Below are 20,900 nucleotides of genomic sequence, written 5' to 3' on the forward strand. Positions count from 1 at the left end.
TCTCCCTCCAGCTACAAGGTGTCACTGTCTTCCTTGTGTTCAGTGGAGAGGGGAGGGGCCTCTTACCAGGGCAGCTAATCGGCTTCAGTGTACAAGTGAATTACTTTGCTTGTACACTGAACAGAGAAGCTGATTAGCTGCTCAGGTCAGAGGCCCCTCCCCTCTCCACTGAACACAAGGAAGTGACCTGCTAGCCGCAGCCGATTAGCTGCCTGGGTCCGAGGCTCCTCCCCTCTCCACACGGAAGTGACTTGCTAGCCTGAGAGAGATCACAAACTTCAGCTATCGGTGACCTGACCGCCCAGGGCACACCAGGACAAAGCATCGGGACACAGACTGGACGGGACAAGGGTCTGAAAACCGGGACTGTTGGCAGCTATGCTGCTCTTGAAGGAGAGGGCTAGAGTACACTGCCCCTCCCGGAAGTAGGGTAGCGACAGTATCCCCGCCCTCTCCCGGAAGTGGTTCTGTGTCCCCTGTCAGGTGTCCCCATGGAGATGTCGGTGTTCTCAGACATACTCGGTCAGGAGATCCGGTTGGAGCGGCGCTCATACAGCGATACGTGTCGGGAGTTCACCATCCACCGGCCGAAGCTGTCTGTCCGCTCTCTGATTGGCTGGACGTGCTGTGTGTGGGTGATGGCCTACCTCCTCTTCTTGTATACAGAGCTCACTGCCGTCCTGTCCGCTGCCATCTTCATCTCCCTGCTCGGCCTTCTCGTCCATCTTCACATGTTCCGGGTGGAGGAGGAGAGTGTTCTGGTTCTGGGCTCTCTGGGCCTGCAGAGGAGTTCTTTGTTCGGATCGGGGAGGGAGACTTCCCACTTCCTGGAGATGTGGAGGATCCGGGATCTTCTCCTCACCGAGACCATCTCCGGCTGTGCCGTCCACTACGTCCTGTCCGTGCTGACCGGGGACGGCCGCCTCGTCCCTGTGTTCCGGGCTCCGCAACCCCGCCTGGACTGCCTGCAGGAGATCTACCGGAGCGTACAGGAGGTGCTGAGCCGGGACCCCCAACATAGCGGAGCATTCCGGGACCCCCAACACACCGGAGATTACAAGAGGTGCTAAGCCCGGATCGCCAACACGGTCGCAGACGTCTCCCCAGTGACTGCCAGGATGGCTGCCTCTGATGACATCAGACATCTCCACAGTGACTGCTAACATAACTGCCTCTGATGTCATTAGATATCTCCATGGTAACCACCAACATGGCCACGGCCATCTCCACAGTAACCATCAACATGGCCGTATACATCTCCATGGTAACCAAAAATATGGTTGCAGACCTCCACAGTAACCGCCAAGATGGCCGCAGACGTCTTCTGAGTAACCACCAACATGGCCTCAGAGGTCTCCAGAGTAACCACCAACATGGCCTCAGCGGTCTCCAGAGTAACCACCAACATGGCCTCAGAGGTCACCAGAGTAACCACCAACATGGCCTCAGAGGTCTCCATAGTAACCACCAACATGGCCTCAGAGGTCACCAGAGTAACCACCAACATGGCCTCAGAGGTCTCCATAGTAACCACCAACATGGCCTCAGAGGTCTCCATAGTAACCACCAACATGGCCTCAGAGGTCTCCATAGTAACCACCAACATGGCCTCAGCGGTCTCCAGAGTAACCACCAACATGGCCTCAGAGGTCACCAGAGTAACCACCAACATGGCCTCAGAGGTCTCCATAGTAACCACCAACATGGCCTCAGAGGTCACCAGAGTAACCACCAACATGGCCTCAGAGGTCTCCATAGTAACCACCAACATGGCCTCAGAGGTCTCCATAGTAACCACCAACATGGCCTCAGCGGTCTCCAGAGTAACCACCAACATGGCCTCAGAGGTCACCAGAGTAACCACCAACATGGCCTCAGAGGTTTCCATAGTAACCACCAACATGGCCTCAGCGGTCTCCAGAGTAACCACCAACATGGCCACAGAGGTCTCCAGAGTAACCACCAACATGGCCTCAGCGGTCTCCAGAGTAACCACCAACATGGCCTCAGAGGTCACCAGAGTAACCACCAACATGGCCTCAGAGGTCTCCATAGTAACCACCAACATGGCCTCAGAGGTCACCAGAGTAACCACCAACATGGCCTCAGAGGTCACCAGAGTAACCACTAACAAGGCCTCAGAGGTCACCAGAGTAACCACCAACAAGGCCTCAGCGGTCTCCAGAGTAACCACCAACATGGCCTCAGCGGTCTCCATAGTAACCACCAACATGGCCTCAGCGGTCTCCATAGTAACCACCAACATGGCCTCAGCGGTCTCCAGAGTAACCACCAACATGGCCTCAGCGGTCTCCAGAGTAACCACCAACATGGCCTCAGCGGTCTCCAGAGTAACCACCAACATGGCCACAGATGTCTCCTCAGCAACCTCCAACATGGCCACAGATATTCCTGGATATGGATGATTACTTCACAAAGTGTCAGTTCCCATCCCCCCCCCCTCCTCTCTTGGGGCGGTCTAAATACTGTATTGGCTGGCCCAACTCCTCCCTACTCCTGGGAGGGTCCAATTACTGTTTGTGCTGACCCAGCTCCTCCCCACTCTTGGGAGGGTCTAATTACTGTATTGGTTGGCCCAGCTCCTCCCTACTCCTGGGAGGGGTCCAATTACTGTTCGTGCTGGCCCAGCTCCTGGGAGTGGCTGTAGAATGTATTTTGTATCTTTATGAGATGATTGTTGGATGTATGAAGCCTCCTTACAATGTATTGTGCAATCATTCCACACAATCAATAAAAGTAGAAATCTCTCTCTGAATTCCGGATTGTTACATTGTATACACGGGGAGTGCGGATTGTTACATTGTATACACGGGGATCCGGATTGTTACATTGTATACACGGGGAGTGTGGATTGTTACATTGTATACACGGGGAGTGTGGATTGTTACATTGTATACACGGGGAGTGTGGATTGTTACATTGTATACACGGGGAGTGCGGATTGTTACATTGTATACACGGGGATCCGGATTGTTACATTGTATACACGGGGGTGCGGATTGTTACATTGTATACAGGGGGAGTGCAGATTATTACATTGTATACACGGGGAGTGCGGATTGTTACATTGTATACACGGGGAGTGCGGATTGTTACATTGTATACACGGGGAGTGCGGATTGTTACATTGTATACACGGGGATCAGGAATTATTACATTGTATACACGGGGAGTGCGGATTGTTACATTGTATACACGGGGATCCAGATTGTTACATTGTATACACGGGGGGTGCGGATTATTACATTGTATACACGGGGATTCCGGATTGTTACATTGTATACACGGGGGGTGCGGATTATTACATTGTATACACGGGGATTCCGGATTGTTACATTGTATACACGGGGGGTGCGGATTGTTACATTGTATACACGGGGGGTGCGGATTGTTACATTGTATACACGGGGGGTGCGGATTATTACATTGTATACACGGGGATTCCGGATTGTTACATTGTATACACGGGGAGTGCGGATTGTTACATTGTATACACAGGGGGTGCGGATTGTCACATTGTATACACGGGGAGCGCGCCGATCCTCGCACTTTCTCTGTAAAGGTGAAAAATCTGTATTTGTTGCTAGAAAATGACTTAGAACCCCCAAACAGATTTCTTTTTTAGCAAAGGCCCTATAGAATAAAATGGCGATTGTTGCGATTTTTTTTTTTTTGTCACTCAGTATTTGCGATGTGTTTTTTCAAACACATTTTTCTTGGAAAAAAATACAGTTTAATTAAAAAATAAAACACAATATATAACACAATTTTTTATTTATTTTTTTGGGTAAAATATAAAAGATGATGTTACGCGAGTAAATAGATACCTAACATGTCACGCTTTAAAATTGCGCACACTCGTGGAATGGCGACAAACTACGATACATAAAAATCTCCATAGGGGGGCGCTTTAACCACTTCTGGACCGGAAGATTTTTTCCCCATTCATGACCAGGCCATATTTTGCGATTCAGCACTGCGGTACTTTAACAGACAATTGCGCGGTCGTGCGACGCTATTCCCAAATAAAATTGATGTCCTTTTTTCCCCCCACAAACAGAGATTTCTTTTGGTGGTATTTGATGCGATTTTTATTCACGGGCAACGCACAAGCGTCCTGGAAATCATTGCAAATCGCGGATCACGGGAGGAATCGAGACGATTCTGCCCGCGAACAATACGCTGACATGTGAATGCAGCCTTACTGTTTGAATTTTTTTTTTGTTTTTCTTTTCTTCTAACAATAAAAGAAGAAAATCAAACAAGTAAGCCCCCGCGATGTTACCGCGATTCGGCAGGCGGAAATCACGGTAACATCGCACAGCATTTAGGGTGCTATTGCAAATCACGGGCAATGCACAGGCGTCCCGCGATTTGCAATGATTTCCGGATCGCGGGCGGAATCGCGGCGATTCTGCCCGCGATCAATACGCTGACATGTGAATGCAGCCTTAGTGTCCATTCACACTGGTATGACTTGTCAGGCGACTTGGTCAGCACCATCGTGCACTGTCGCTTCCATAGTGCTTCTAATAGGAGCAACACAAGTCGCTCCGACTTAGAAAAAGGGTCCTGTACTAGGGATGCACCGAATATTCGGAAAATAGAAAAAATAGCACTTTCGGTGTTCGGCCGAATAAGTCAAAAGGCCGAATAATTTTGTGCCGAACAATAGGGCTGAACGATAGTCGATATGATATCGACTATCGTTCTGTGGCCGTAGGCGATATTCATATCGCCGAGGTCACGATATTTACAGGGGGAAGGGACTCGGAGGAGGACAGGAGGACTCACAGACTTCCGTGTTAGGCAGGGGAAGCCGGGACACTTCAGCGGTGAGCATACATACATTACTCACTCGTGCACTGCAGCCCGCCCCACACATTCAGTGAGTCTTACTCTCCTCCCTAGTTTTTTCAATGGCACATTCAGGAAGCCAATCACGCCGTAAATAGCTGCACAGCGAACCAATCACGCGTGCCTGCACACCTGATTGGTTCCGCTGTGCCGCTACTCACGGCGTGATTGGCTCCCTGAATGTGCCATTGAAAAAACTAGGGAGGAGAGTAAGACTCACTGAATGTGTGGGGCGGGCTGCAGTGCACGAGTGAGTAATGTATGTATGTGGCTGTGCTCCTTTCCAGGCTACTACTAGTCCACCTCCAGCCTCCTACTACTACCACTATGAGAGACTGTCTGTCACGGTATAATCTGATCAAGTCCACACTGACACTGACTGACTGTCACTGAGTAATTGATGTTACCACATTAACCCTGACCTGCCCAGTGCCCTGTATCTGCAATTAAAATTTACAAGGCTGCCTGCATGCTTCCTGATTTCCATTCCCAGCATCCTTCCCAATCCCTACAGTGTCACTAACATTAACCCTATGGTACAAGGCTGCAGTGTGCACTGAATCCCATTCCCTACAGTAACTGTTATGGAGAGAGACATGAGAGGACAAGAGAGAGAGAGAGACATGAGAGGACAAGAGAGAGAGAGACATGAGAGGACAAGAGAGAGGACAAAAAATTGGCAAAATAAATGGAAAAAATGCGAAACACCGCGTTCGGCCTTCGGCCAAACATTTCATTATTATTTGGCTTCGGCCAAGAATTTCATTTCGGTGCATCCCTATCCTGTACTACTTCGGGGAGACCTGGAGGCGACTTGCATAGACATTCATGTTATGAAGTCCGTGCAAGTCGCGCTGCACGCGACTTCACAGGTCGCCCCCGAAGTCGGAGTGGCCTAATGTGAACGGGGGCTAAGGCTCCGTTTCCACTACCGCGGCTACGAAGTCGTCGCGACTTCGTAGAGAAAGTTGTTCGCGGCTTTCAGTGCGACTTGTCCCTCATTATAGAGGGAAGTCACACTGAAGTCGGCCCAAAAGTAGTGCACAAACTACTTTTGAAGTCGCCGCAACTCAAGTCGCGGTAGTGAAAACGTGCCAGATTGAAACTAATGGCTTTTGACTTGCTGTGCGACTTGACATGTGTCAAGTCGCACAGCAAGTCGCACTAGTGGAAACCGAGCCTTAAAGAAGAAAATCAAACAAGTACAAGAAAAAAAAAAACAAACAATAAAAGAAGAAAATCAAAAAGTAAATAAAAAAACAAACAATAAAAGAAGAAAATCAAACAAGTAAAAGAAAAAAACAAACTAAATAAAAGAAAAACAAATCAAACAACTATAAGTGCTGGGTCACACTTGTGCGATGCGGGAAGGCTGTGAATTCGCAGCCTGTTCCCGCATCGCAAACGCACCCCTGGCAGTTCACACTGCCATATGTGATACGCTGGGGGTGTCAATGTAGTGTTAACGACACCCCCAGTTTGATTGCATATCGCAGTGCGATCTTTACAGTTCGCACAGGATTGGATCGCACAAGTGTGAACAACTGTGCGATCCGATCCTGATGCGGCTGAAAAAAAGGGTCCTGTGCGTCTTTGCTGCAGGGGCAGTGCGAATTTAGCCATACAAAGTGTATGGCTGAACTCGCACTGCACAGCCGATCGCATGTAATGAAGGAGCAGTGCGCTCCGACATTACATGCGATCGCCGCAGCCGCAAGAATGTGAACCGGCACTAAAAAAAAGAAAAATCAAACAAGTAAAATAAAAGAAGAAAAAAAAAAAAAAATCTACTTTTTTTATTTTCTTCTTTTATTTTGATTGTTTTGGATTTTTTTCTTTTATATAGTTGTTTGTCTTTTATTCTTTTAGAGCCGGTTCACACTGCCGCGACCTCTAAGTCGCCTCATAAGGGGCGACTTTTTAGCGCGACTTGTGAATTATTTTACGCAACTTATATGATAGACGACTTTGTACGACTTGGTATTTGGCCAATCAGAATATGATGTGTTGTGACCAAATTTCCCTGTCCTGTAAAGTCTCTTCACAGACGCTTGAAATAAGATAAGGATCCGACTTGGAGGTGACTCCCATTGAAGACAAATGATCTTTTTTTCTGGTTGTCCAGAAACAGAAAAAAACAGAGCATTTTTCTTAGAATTTTTAGTAGCACAGGCATATGGCTCCTCTCCACCTGGGCATTTGTCTTGCAGGCATTTATCGGGCATTTTTGGAGGCAGGCATGACTTTTTTTGGATTTAGTGTCTGGGGGGTCTAAAGTGTCCCTGTGAAGTTTCATCTCTGTAGCATGCCCAGAACCAGAAAAAAAAGAGCATTTTTCTTATAATTTTTAGTAGCACATGAATATGGCTTCTCTACACCTGGCCATTTTTCTTGCAGGCATTTTTGGAGGCAGGCATGACTTTTTTTTGGATTTAGTATAATTTTTCTTATAATTATTAAAGCGGAGTTCCACCCTGGATTTTTTTTTTTTTTTTTTAATACCCCCGGGACAGTCAGGGCTAGTGCATTCCACAATGGCTAGCCTCTGATCTGTCCCGGGTTGCACTTACCTGCAAGACGAAATACTTACCTTGCAAACGTCTTGTCCAGCGCTGCCATCTCAGATGTGGGCAGCTTGAAGCCAGCGCGTCCTCTTCGGCGTCTTCTTCCGCCTTCTGTGGTCCCACGATGCTCTGCGCCGGCCCCGACGTCACTTCCGGGTCGCGCGCGTCACCCCTCCACAGCTTCTGGGCATGCCCAGAAGCTGTTTAGAAGGGGATGACGCGCGCGACCCGGAACTGACGTCGGGGCCGGTGCAGGCGCAATGATTCCTGGGAGCTATGACGTCCAGCTCCCAGGAATCATTGCAGAGCCAGGAAGTGACGACGGGCCGCGGCCGAGGAAGGAGGAAGAAGGAAGTAAGGTAAGTATATTTTCTTCGCTACGAGGTAAGTAAAAAAAAAAAAAATATGCGATTATCCATTTCTTTTTCAGGTGACCCGGAGCGAGAAGATGGAGGTAAGTATAAAAATAGGGTGGAACTCCACTTTAATACAGCAGTGTGGCGGCTTCTCTACACCTTGCATTTTTTTTGCTGGCATTTATCGGGCATTTTTTGGGCGTCCTTGGAGTCAAATGCCTGCAAGAAAAAATGCAAGGTGTAGAGAAGCCGCCACACTGCTGTATTAATAGTTATAAGAAAAAATATATTTTTTTCTGGTTCTGGACATGCTACAGAGCTGAAACTTCACAGGGACACTTTTTAGACCCCCCCCCCCCCCCCCCGACACTAAATCCAAAAAAAGTCATGCCTGCCTCCAAAAATGCCTGCAAGAAAAACGGCCAGACGTAGAGAAGCCATATTCATGTGCTACTAAAAGTTATAAGAAAAATGCTCTTTTTTTCTTGTTCAGGACAAATTTTATGGAAAGTCTGATAACAAGTCGCTTCAATTAAGATAGGGAGGCGACTCCCATTGAAGTATATGGGACAGTCGGATCACAAGTCGCCTCAAAGTAGTACAGGACCCTTTTCTGAAGTCGGAGCGACTTCAGTAGTGCCAACTAAGACGGCACTGATTGATTAACATTGCTTTTGTTATGTCAAGCGACTTGAGGGCACACAAGTCGCCTCACAAGTCGCGCTAGTGTGAATGGAGTCTTATTTTACTTGTTTGATTTTTCTTTTTTTAGTTTGATTTTTTTTCTTTTATTTGTTTTATTTTCTTCCCTAAACGAAAGAAGAAAATCAAACAAATAAAAGAAAAAAAAACCCATAAAAAATCAAACAACTAAAAAAAAAAGTAAAATCAAACAACTAAAATAAAAGACAAGCAACTAAATAAAGAAAAAAAAACCCACATTTTGATTTAATATATTTAGTTGTTTGTTTACTTTTCTTCTTTTATTAGCTGTTTTGTTTTTTTATTTATTTATGATTTTTTTTTTAGTGTTTGTTTTTTTTCCTTTTAGTTTGATTTCCTTCTTTTATTTAGTGTTTTTTTTTTTTTATTAAATAATCTGCATTTTGTCTACTCCTGAAATAGAAGATCCAGCCCCTTAATGAGGGAAAGCCATGTGTGTACTGGGTGCTGTGCAGTACTTGAGCTCCCTATTGGTGGAACAGGGTAATGGGAAATGCTCCACTACCATTGTCCACCAACAGGGGGCACTGTGTGGTGTTCTTTTATCTAGTTTGATTTCCTTCTTATATTTAGTTTTTTTTTTTTTTTTTTTTTTCTTCTTTAATGGTGTTCATTTTGTCTTCTCTTGAAATAGAAGAACTGGCACATCAATGTTTGAGCATGGGTGGTAGCTCAGATGGAGACCTGAGATCAAATCCCTCTGAGGGAAAGCCATGTGTGTCCTGGGTAGTACTTGAACCTCCTGTTGGTGGGACATGCCTTGTCCCACCTGCAGGGGGCTCATGTGCTGTACAGTACCAGTGGTGTGTGTGTATATATATATATATATATATATATATATATATATATATAGGGGGTTCTGTACACAGAATTTGTACTGACCACACCCCAGAAACATCATTTCCTGCTTGTGATTGGCTCACCAATTTTCACCAATTTTCCCCAAAGTTTTAATAAGATTCAAGTCAGATATTTGGCATCCCCTGCAGCAAAAATGTCATTTTGGGTGAGATACTCCCAATAGGAACACGTGTAAAGGGATGCAGGCCCATCAGCTTTCCTCATTAGAGCCCTGCAGCTGCCACAACTGATAGATAATTATGAAACCACTCCCATTTGACCCACTCAGCACAGAGGAGCAAACAACTATTTCTTCAGAATAATAAAAAGGTAGGAATCTGCAACAAAGTTTGTTAAAATCTTTGCAATGTACAGAGGTCACCCATCTAATAATAGATCACAAACGACGAGCAGTCTTTCAGCAACGTCTATTTGAAAAATAGGTTTTTGGCTTTTTTTTTAACATTGTTGAGCTTGGGAAGGATTAGAACCTCTGTCATATTTTACTACAAGTCAACACTCCCTGTAGAGTAGGAGAACTGGAACCCCTCATTTGTTCCTCACTTCTTTTGTGGGGACACCGGTTGTCACTGTGACAGTAAATGTCAGTAGTGTGTGGGAATAATCTCTGATAGAGCCCCAGATATCAGTCATAGCTTATAGGGGTTCTATTCCTTCCCCACTTCAAACACAAAAATCTGCTGTGCTAACTCAATTCCTGTCCTAGGGTGACAATGTTGCTCCTCTGTCTAGTACAGTATATGGTACAAGATCACTAGGTTATAAAAAAATAGAACCTTAAATAAAGAAAAGTAATGCAGTCATCACATCTAAGCACTGGTAATCTGGGGGGGGGGGGGGGTGGTAGATACACTTTGATGCACTTAGGCTTCTTTCAGACAGGTGGCAATGCTTACCACCCTCTGAAAATCTGCAATCTGTGCTGGATCACTTTTTAGAGGGAGGTATAGCAATGTTTGGCAGCCATTGAAAGAAGTGTTCAATATGGGGGAATGAACTAAAACTGGAGCATGCAAAATGTGGTGCAGCTCTCCATAGAAACCAATCGGCTTCCAGGTTGTATTGTTAAAATCTTAATTAACCACCTCAATACTGGGCACTTAAACCCCCTTCCTTCCCAGACCAATTTTCAGCTTTTAACGCTGTTGCATTTTGAATGACAATTGCGTGGTCATGCAACACTGTACCTAAACCAAATTTATGTCATTTTTTCCCCACAAATAGAGCTTTCTTTTGGTGGTATTTGATCACCACCAGGTTTTTTCTTTTTTGGTGCACAAATAAAAAAAGACGGAAAAGTTTGAAAAAAAAAAAAAAAAAGTTATTTTGTTTAGGTTATAAAATTTTGTAAATAGATACGTTTTTTCCTGCACCGATGAGCACTGATGACGCCGCACTGACAGGCACTGATGGGGTGGCACTGATGGGGTGGCACTGATATGCAGCACTGATGGGCACTGATATGTGGCACTGATAGATAGCACTGATATGCAGCATTAGTGGGCACTGATAGGCAGCGCTGATGGGCACTGATAGGCAGCACTGATGGGGACTGATCGGCACTGATAGGGGGGCACTGATGGGCACTGATATGCAGCACTGGTGGGCAATAATGGGCACTGGTGGGCGGCACTGATAGATGGCAATAACGGGCACTGGTGGGCAGCACTGATAGATGGCATTGGTGGGCAGCACTGATAGGGGGGCACCACTGGCAGGCTCTCTGAGCCCTGTTTGCCATTCCTGGTGGCCATGGTGGGCATCCGTGGTGGTCATGGGTGGGAATCCCTGGTGGCTCTAGTGGCACCCCCTCCCCCCAGGGCTGCACTGGTAATCAATCATCTGATTACCAGCACAGACTCCCCCTGTGATCAGTGAGTAATTAGAAATACTCACTGATCACCCCGGCTGCAGCACCGATCCTCTCCTCTTCTCCTCACTGACAGGATCTGTCAGGAGAAGAGATCGAAGCCGTTACAATGGCTGTATTTACATTACATGACGGCTGTGATTGGACACAGCCGTCATGTGATCAGGAGGGCCAATCGCAGGGCCCTCCTGCCACAGCTTGTTGCTCTGTGTCCTAGGGACACAGGCACATCGAGATCGTGCCGCTGCGCGTGCCCGCGGTGGCGCGATCTCTCTCCTTTTGAAGGACGTTCCGGACCGTCCATTCAGAAGGACGAGACTCCCACCCGGCCGTATATGTACAATGGGAGGTGGGAGGTGGTTAAACAAGCTGAAGTTAGAAGCTGATTGGCCACCATGCACAGCTGCACCAGATTCTGTGAGACATTTCAAATAAAGTAAGAAAAAAAAAGTATGCGTATCACACCGCTCCTTACTGCAGCCAACCCTGACACTAGCCTGCATTGTACAATGCTGCCTTTTACTGTGCAGGCTAGTGTGAACCTAGCCTAAGTATTTTGACCCTTCCGTGCACCTGTCACTTCACCACAAATGACATAAAAAAGGAAAACCAATGCACATAAAAACGCAACACAATGCATATATAATTATGAAAAGTGCCTGCATTTTCTATGTGCTGCAGTTAGTTTTATGTACAGCATAATGTCTAGTTTAGGTCTATAGCAACCCAATCTAAAAACCTTCATTTCATGGAAACATGATTAAACCTTTATCTCATAGAACAGTAAAATGATCAGTAGGTTGTAGAAGGTGTTAAGTAAAAGAAAAGAGAATACAGCCTAGTGCATACAGGCTGAATGTTGGATGGCATTGATGGGGTCAATAGAAACCATCTGACATTCGGCCCCTGTACACTGGAGTCGGTCTCTATTTGGTCAACTTCTGTCGATGGGGCATGACCAAAAATGGATTTTTGTAAAATCTTACCGTAAAATCCTTTTCTCTTAAGCTCATTGACAGACGTAGTCCTCGTTGATTAATAACAACTCGGGTTATACTGCCCTCTACAGGAGTAGGACTAGACAGGAAAGAAAACGTTCTGGCCACACCCTAGGGGCAGTCCCAGAGGGTATATCCTCTCACTTCCTGCTACAGCAAATCAGTTATGTCACAAAGCAGTGTTTAGAGAATTTAACCCAACCCAACTCAAAAACAGAGGGGCGGGTACTACGTCTGTCAATGAGCTTAAGAGAAAAGGATTTTACGGTAAGATTTTACAAAAATCCATTTTTCTCTGTCGCTCATTGACAGACGTAGTCCTCGTTGATTAATAACAACTCGGGACGTCCCAAAGCAGTACCACAAATGAGGGGTGGGATAACAGAAATCAAAATCCAGAAGGCCCAACCGGAGCCAACCAGAAGCATCAAGGACTCATCGAGCAAAAAGATGAGACCTAAGTGAAACACCCAACAAACCCTCGAGGTAGACCAACAGTCTCCTCAGATTGCAGCCTGCAGAACCTTGTGGCCAAAAGAGGCATCTGACGATGCCATCACATCAACTTTATAAAATGTTGTAAAGGTATGAACCGACGATCAAGTCATCGCCTTGAAAACCTGGATCGCTGACGCCTGATGGCGGAAGACCCAGGAGACACTAGGCGCCCAAGTAGAGTGCGCCTTAACAGGGAACGGAGGATTCCGACCCTTAATAGAATAAGCCTGTACCACCGTCTGACTGGTCCATCTAGATATGGTCGCGGCAGACACAGGCAACCCCCTTCAAGGGCTATCCGTGATCACAAAAAGTGAGTCCGTCTTACGAAAACAAGTTCGTAGTAGTCAAGTGTATCCTTCTGAACCCCATCCAAGGAGTGTAATGCAAACTCCCAAGGATGGCTAGTCTTAGGACACGGGGAAGGCAACACAATATTTTTATTCAGATGAAAACCCTGAAAACCACTAAGGAAGGAAGGATGGATTTGGAAGAAGAACCACCTTATCCCTATGAACCACCAGATATGGGGAACGTCAAGATAATGCGGCCAGTTCTGACACCCTGCGTGCAGAAGTAATGGCCACCAAGAAGGCCACCTTCTGGGATAATGTAAGCAAGGGAATCTCCCTAATATCTTCAAAGAGAAGTTTCTGAAGAACCGACCACACTAAATTAAGATCCCAGGCGGTAAGGGTGCGCGCACTGGCGGAGCCAGATGTCGCACCCCCTGGATGAAATTCCGCACCAAGGAATGATTAGGTTTCTGAAAGAAGATTGCTAACTCTGAAACCTGACCCTTGATAGTGCTCAAGGACAGTTTCTGCTCAACCCCTTATTGCAGACAGATTCGGGTCACCGAATAGGTATGTGGGGGAAATCCAAAAGATTCACATCACGCAATATAAGACTTCCATGTGCTGGAAGTCGCTTTCCTTGCTTTAACTAGAGGTAGGAATAACTGAAGCGGACACTCCCTTGTCCTTCAGTACCTGGGTCTCAATGGCCAGGCCATTAAGCCAGCGATTGTAAAGCAAGATGGAAGATCGGTCCCTGAGACCGCAAATCCTCCCTGAGAGGAAGTCTCCAAGAAGCGCCCGCGACTAGCCTCACCAAGTCGGCGTACCAGGCTTGACGAGGTCAGTCCGGAATTTCCAGAATAACTGGAATTCCCTCCACCTCTATCCTGCAAAGAAGTTCCCGCAGTAACTTGAGAGGATGGAAGGCATGCCGTAGCTGATACTGCCCCCACGGGGCGATCAGCGTTTCTGCTGCGTCCGCTAGAGGATCGCGGGTGCGAGCTACAAACCTCCGCACCTTCCTGTTGAGCCAAGATGCCAACAGATCCACATCCGGGGTGCCCCAATGAAGGGACAGCTAGTGAAAAACCTCTGGATGAAGAGGCCATACCCCTTGATCCAGAATCTGACGGCTGAAATCATCTGCCTGCCAATTTCCCACCCCCGGAGTGAACACTGCGGGGAGATCCGGAACAAACCGTTCCGTCCAACGAAAGATGCTAGTCGTTTCGATGGCCACCAGGACACTCTAAGTGCCCCTTTCTTGACATAAGTCACGACCGTGGCATTGTGCGATTGGATCCGAATCGGGCTGCTCTAGAGCTGCTCGGTCCAGTAAATCAGACAAAATCCGATCGCTCTCAGTTCCGATACCCTATTGGTAACCTGGATACTATCGGAAGGAATGACTTCCCCTGGTTGAGCATCGGAGGCTCCCTGGTCCCCTCGCTCAACCGGATCCGATTGTCCAGGAAATCGGAATTCTGATTCCATAAGAAAAGAATCTCCTTCAGGAGAATTCGGGTATGAGACTGGGTATACGGTACTGCCTCTAAGAAGGCCACCATCCGTCCCAGCCAATTTGACGGACAGCAACATCCGAATCATTGACTGAACCTTCTGGAGTTTTTCCGCAAGGAGAAACTTTCTTGCCCAGGATGTATCCAACATTCCAAGTCCAGAATTGGACGCACCTTGCCCTCTTTCCTGGGCATTGTGAACAGGTTCGAATAGAACCCCTGAAACCGTTCAATGTTAGAAGGGAAGAATCGTACCGGTGGAAGTGATCGAAACTCGATCCTGTATCCTGACCGTATGACCTCGGGAACCCCTTAGTCCGGGGTTCTGGCAAGCCATGGATCCGGAAACCGGTGAAGACATCCCCCCACCCCAGAGATGGGTAGGGGCGCATCAGGCTGTATTCTTCAGGCTTGGCTGAGCCGGACTTTTTGTTTAGCCGACCAGCGCTCCCTTTGAAAAACCCTCTGAAGGCTTAGGAGGGTTTCGCCTTATCGCCCGCCCTCGCGGAACGAACAAACTCTTTATGAGCAGAAAGGGAAGGTCCTCGTTGGTTGCGAGGTCCTCTTTATCCTAACAGTCTGTGGCAAGACAGCAGGTGGTACCGTCTATCCTTTAAAGAGGGATTCCTCAAACGGATAGCGCCTAGCCATGCGTTTGGAAATAGCAGGGGTTCGTTTCAAAATGACCCCATTTGGGTAAAGGAAAATCCTTCGCCCTTTTGGTAGGCTAACAAGTACCAAAAAGGAATTTCAGTCTCAGCTACCTCTGCCGGTGTAACCTCAAGACTAAAGGTTTCCCGGATGGACACAACTAGTGCATCCACCACTCTTGTACTATGGCGGAGGCAGAAACGTTCTCCTCACTGCTGAGGAGACATTACCTGAGACAACAGCCCCATAAGAGGGACCTGCAGCTGCATTGACCAGCTCTGAATCCGTATCTGAAGTATCAGATAAAAAATAGGGGTAGGCGGGGGTCGCTTCTTGACCCCCGTCCCTGACAGGCCACCTCCACCCGGGATACCAAAGACTCCAAAACTGCAGATAATGCATTAAAAACAAGTGGGGTACTGGAGGGTCCTGCGGCCACCTTGAGGGGATCAGGTGGGGATACCTATGCGGCAGGGTCAATGATTATACAAGACATTTGCCAGCGACAAAAAATGACAAAGTAAAAAACTTTTTTTTTTGTATCCCCCAGTCGCAACAGCGCCCTTCAGTGTTACCTGCCTTTTTGGACCCCACAGAGAGAGAGAGAGACCCCAAGGCTCATCCCTGATGCACAGAAGTTTTCATCAGCTTGCTCAGTGCTGTCCTATTACAGACAGGAAGTCTTTGGCCCTTTTTCCTGGGTCAAGGAGGCGGCTCCGCCCCTTAACACACCTTCCGGCGCCTCCCCCTGGCTCCACAAGGTGTTTGATCACCTCAAACATGGCCGCCCCCATGCTGGAGACACGAGGCTACGCCAATATGGCGGCCTTGTGTGCTCTGCAAGACAATGGCGGCGGCCTGTTAGGATAGCGGCGGCTTAGCAGCGGCCTGCGGGATGCTGTATTCGGCCTAGCGGCCTGCGGGAGTGCATCGGCCCCCCAAACTTCACCCTGGATGGTGATCAGCCTAGCCGGCGGTACCGTACCCTGGCGGGCCGCATGCGGTCCGTGGGCCGTCGGAAGGCAGCCTGCCCTTGCTGGAGGAATGCGATCTGGACTGCAGTTATACATGCATAGACATCGCCCTGTGAACACCTCTGACAGGTAGGATACCTTATGCTACCACAGTAATATTCTAGTACTGCCACTGACTTCAGTCATCTTTACAGTTTTGAAATGACATTAGATTGTCAGCTCCCAAACCAAGCCTCCTGGTTTCTTGTTCACAAAAATCACACTCAAATAGGGGGATCTGTGACATGTTATAGGATAGAGGGGAGACCCATCCTTACCATTTCAGAGAGGGGCCCGCGTTCACCACAAACCCGTCACGGGGAAAAGGGGGAACATACTACTCACCATACCGGAACCAGGCGGGCGCCAACTCCTGACACCGGGGTGGGAGGGCTGTCGACCAATACGGACGCCGTGACTCATGGTCATTGGCGTTTAAGCGAGACGTTTAACTCGCAGGGTCAGTCCCCGTCCAGTGGGACTATGTCGCGGCCGACCCAGCGCGGAGCTATGGCCTGCACGCGCTCGTAGGCTGAACTGGGGTGACCACTGGATCTCAACATCCAGCCCGTCGCCCAGTTCCAGCTTTCTTGCTTGAAGATCTCACAGGAACACTGGAGAAAAAAGCTGTCTAAAAAAATCTTTCTAAGAAAAAAATCCTGCCAGGACCGAAGATCCTAGCAAGGCATCTAGGTCCTTACTCCTAACTAGACAGAAAAAAACAGATTTGCTGTAGCAGGAAGTGAGAGGATATACCCTCTGGGACTGCCCCTAGGGTGTGGCCAGAACGTTTTCTTTCCTGTCTAGTCCTACTCCTGTAGAGGGCAGTATAACCCGAGTTGTTATTAATCAACGAGGACTACGTCTGTCAATGAGCGACAGAGAAAAAAGGTTTGCCAATCGGCTCCCAATCAGCGATCTCAGCCAATGGCTGAGATTGCTGACCAAAGTGTTCTGGCGGGGGGGGGTCACCCCCCCTGTCAGAACACATTAGAACACAGTAGTAGGGGAAATCGCTGCACTAATTTCAGATAGTTAGTCCAGCAGGTCCTCCTGAGCTGTCGTTTTTTTTTTTTTTTTTTTTTTGGTTTAGTCCTGCTGGATTGAATGGAAAAAAAAAACTATGTGGCACAGATTCCCCCTAAAAATATTGTAAAAAATAATAAAAATAAATAAAACTAAAAAATAATTAAAAAAATAAATGAAAAAAAACTACAGTCACCATCCACTACCCTACTGACACCAATCTCTGCCCGACTGACACTGTCAGTATATATATACACACATATGTGTTTGAGCTTTGGGGTGCAGACCCTAATGCAATAGGCTGCGCACACCTATGGAAACCATTGTTGAGAAGGCTGCTCTAGTTGACTGGGAACTGTGCCTCTTAAGCTGCCCAAATATAATACGATCCGATTGAGCAATCTCTGTGCAATCTTCCTTAAGCTGGTCATAGATGGAGCAAATTTCTTTCCTACAACCATCGGGTTGACACTGTTGACAGGGGAACCATTGTAATCTCCCGACGGGGAGGGGAATGAGGGAAGCCATTCCCACCAGGAGAATACAGTGATTATTGCCAGCAGCTATGAAAGCCTCTAGCAATAATTTCATGTAAAATCTGGCAGGCTGGTTGTACCCAAGTTGATCGATCGAATTAACTTGGGTACATTCAGCCTGCCCATACACGGTCTAAAGCTGGATACACACTATCCAACTTTTGTGGTTAGATTTCCTTCAGATTTACCTTTTCTATGTAGTGGAAGGGCCTGCCAGATTGCATACACATGTTTAGGTTTGACCTCATATTATATGGTTTTGGTAAGTCTAAAGGAAAAAGTCTTCAGAAAATTGTATAGTGTGTATGGCCCATAAGGCTGGCTTTAACGTTAACAAAACTATGTAATATGAGGCAAACCTAAAGAATCCATTTAATTAGTAGTAAATTAGGCAGGCCCTTGTATTACAGGTGATGGCGAATCTAAATGATTGTACAATCAGGTTGTATAGTGTATGTGCTGCCTTAGTACCATACAGTTAATAATTCTGACAAGTGTTTTATAAAAAAAAAAAAAAACTTTTCTTTAATAGGTAACAGATAGGGAAGTACAAAGTATAACGACACCTGTATTTTCTTTTATAAAGCACTTTAGCAACCAACTTGGTTTCCAAACTTTCCTTTTATACAACTACAAACAGCAATCATGTCTTCAATAGGAAACACTTGTTACATTCTAACTTTCTGTGACTGCAGTAACAGGCTGGACATGGTTACAATGTCAGTGCAATCAGAACCCAGAAATACAGCACCTTCTGCCCCAACACAGAATGCTACAATGATTGTTATCCTGCAAAGATAAATTACAAAAACCCCAAACCACCAATAATCTATAATAGATATATTCAATTTAATCTGATCTTATGTCTGTAAATCAGTACCCATCAATTATATTCTTCATATAGGAGGGGGTGTAGTTGTTATACCAGTCTTGTTGAGTACATGAAAAGTCCTGACACCCTCCCTAGTAGGAAAAGGTCTGTGTAATTAGGTGATTACAGTAAGAAGAATTAACCCAGAAATAACTTTGTGCTAACAATGATTGTTATGCTGCAAAAGTAAATGTTACAATAATATCCCAAAGCATCAATATTCTCAACCAATGGTCTATAATAGATATATTCATTGCCATGCGATCTAATAGGCTATAAATCAGCCCCCATCTTTTGTGCTCTTCATATAAAGTGATGCCGGAGTTGTACCAGTCCTGTTAAGTACATGGAAAGTCCTGACACCTTCCCTAGTAGGAAATGGTCCGTGAAATAAAATGATCACAGCAATAAGAAGAATGAAGACAGAAATATATTCCATCCCAACACAGGGTGCGACAATGATTGTCACCCTGCAAAAGTAAATGTTTCAATGACTAAATGCATCAATATTTCCAAATGATGGTCTATTATAGATATATTCAATTTCAGGTAATCTAAGTTAAAAAAAAAACAGCCCCCATGATCTGTATTTTTCATACAGAGGGGTGCAGGTGTTGTACCAGTCCTACAGTATATAATACATAGAACCTCCTGACACTTTCCCTATTAGGAAATTGTATGTGAAATGAAGTAATCACAGTAATGAGAAGAATTAACCTATCAATAATTAGAATTAAGCCAGAAATAAAATCAATTAACCCATAAATGCCTTCTGTCCCAACACAGAATACTACAGTGATTGTTATCTGCAATGATGATACAATAACCCAAAGCATCAATATTCTCAATCAATGGTCTATAATAGATATATTCAATTTCTAAGTTTATAAACCAGCCCCCATGGTCTATATACTTTATACAAAGAGGTGCAGGTGTTGTACCAGTCCTTTTTTTTAAATACATATTTCCTATTAGGAAATGGTCTGTGAAATGAAGGAATCACAGTAAAAAGAACAATTAACCCATCAATATTAAAAAAAGAAGCCATGAAGAATTAACCCATAAATATCTTCTGTTATAGAACACAGAATGCTACAATGATTGTTATCCTGCAAAAATAAAATGTTACAATAACCCAAAGCATCGATATTCTCAACCAATGGTCTGTAATATATATATTTCATTTCTATAGTCTATAAATCACCCCCATCATTTATATTCTTTCTAATAGTCTCTGTAGGAAGCATTGCATATAGAGGGGTTTAGGTATTGTACCAGTCCTGTTGAGTACATGGAAAGTCCTGCCACCTTCCCTAGTGGGAAAAGGTCTGTGAAATAAAGTGATCACAGTCATTTGGAGAAGCCAGTTCCAGGTAGCTCTGACAGTCCTGATGAAATTGTTCACAATGATGGGTGGCAGACCAGTCCTCTCCATCCCTGTATCTCTCTGCCTCTGTTAGGATCCTGTTTAGTGCCATGATGTAACTCAGTGCCATCTGTAGGGTCTCGTACTTGGACAGCTTCTTGTCTTCTCCCCATTGAGGGACCACTTTTCTGAGGCTGTCAAATGCTGTGTTAAGTCCTTGCATCCTCCTTCTTTCCCTGGCATTGGCTGCCAGCCTCCTCTTGGTTGACCCTTCCACTCTGGTTGGCATACACCTCAGTAGGCATCTCGATGCCCCCTTGGACTGTCCCTGACACCCTGAAGTGTGATCCATAGGAGGAGATGATGCATCAGATTTCATGTCTTCAGCAGTCCTGGGATATCTCCAAAGGTATAGCTGAGAGCTTCTAGAACATCATATGCCAGTTTAGATGCCACTGGTAGTCTCTGGCACAGTCACCAATGTCTATAACAACAGGCAGTAGCGTGGTATATGCTGTGATCCCAGCACTGGACTAATCACCTCAATAGTTGACTGCTGTGTCCACTATTTATATTGTGTATGTTGGGGCTCAGCAGATGGTGGCAGGTGGGCAGGCGTCCCTAAGCTCCCATACCAGCTCATTACCACCCTGGGACCTATAGGCTAGGATTCTGGGAAATCTATCAAATCTGGAAGGATACAGCATGGATCTGCTGGAACGTTTATGTGAGGCTGCCCAGGCAGAGCTCAGCCATCTGTTCTACAGCACACTCTGTGCAATCTCATTAATAAGTAAACTTGCAGCAGAACACCATCTCCTGTCCAGCCCTAGGACTTGTATTGTCCTGGACTTTAGGATTACCCCAAAC

The 20,900-nt window shown here is 46.2% G+C and overlaps 1 protein-coding gene across 1 annotated transcript; it reads left to right on the forward strand.

Moving 5' to 3' along the window:
- Positions 1-451: 451 nt before the first annotated feature.
- On the forward strand, positions 452-1,070 carry PIGH (phosphatidylinositol glycan anchor biosynthesis class H; the record flags this gene model as incomplete). The annotated part of the gene is made up of 1 exon (XM_082268898.1): positions 452-1,070. Exon 1 carries the CDS (start codon positions 492-494, stop codon positions 1,068-1,070), a length of 579 nt encoding a protein of 192 aa, XP_082125024.1. The 5' UTR covers positions 452-491.
- Positions 1,071-20,900: the final 19,830 nt, after the last annotated feature.

The sequence above is a fragment of the Pelophylax lessonae genome (assembly GCF_965119305.1).
Source record: "Pelophylax lessonae genome assembly, chromosome: 9".
NCBI classification, from domain to species: Eukaryota; Metazoa; Chordata; class Amphibia; order Anura; family Ranidae; genus Pelophylax; species Pelophylax lessonae.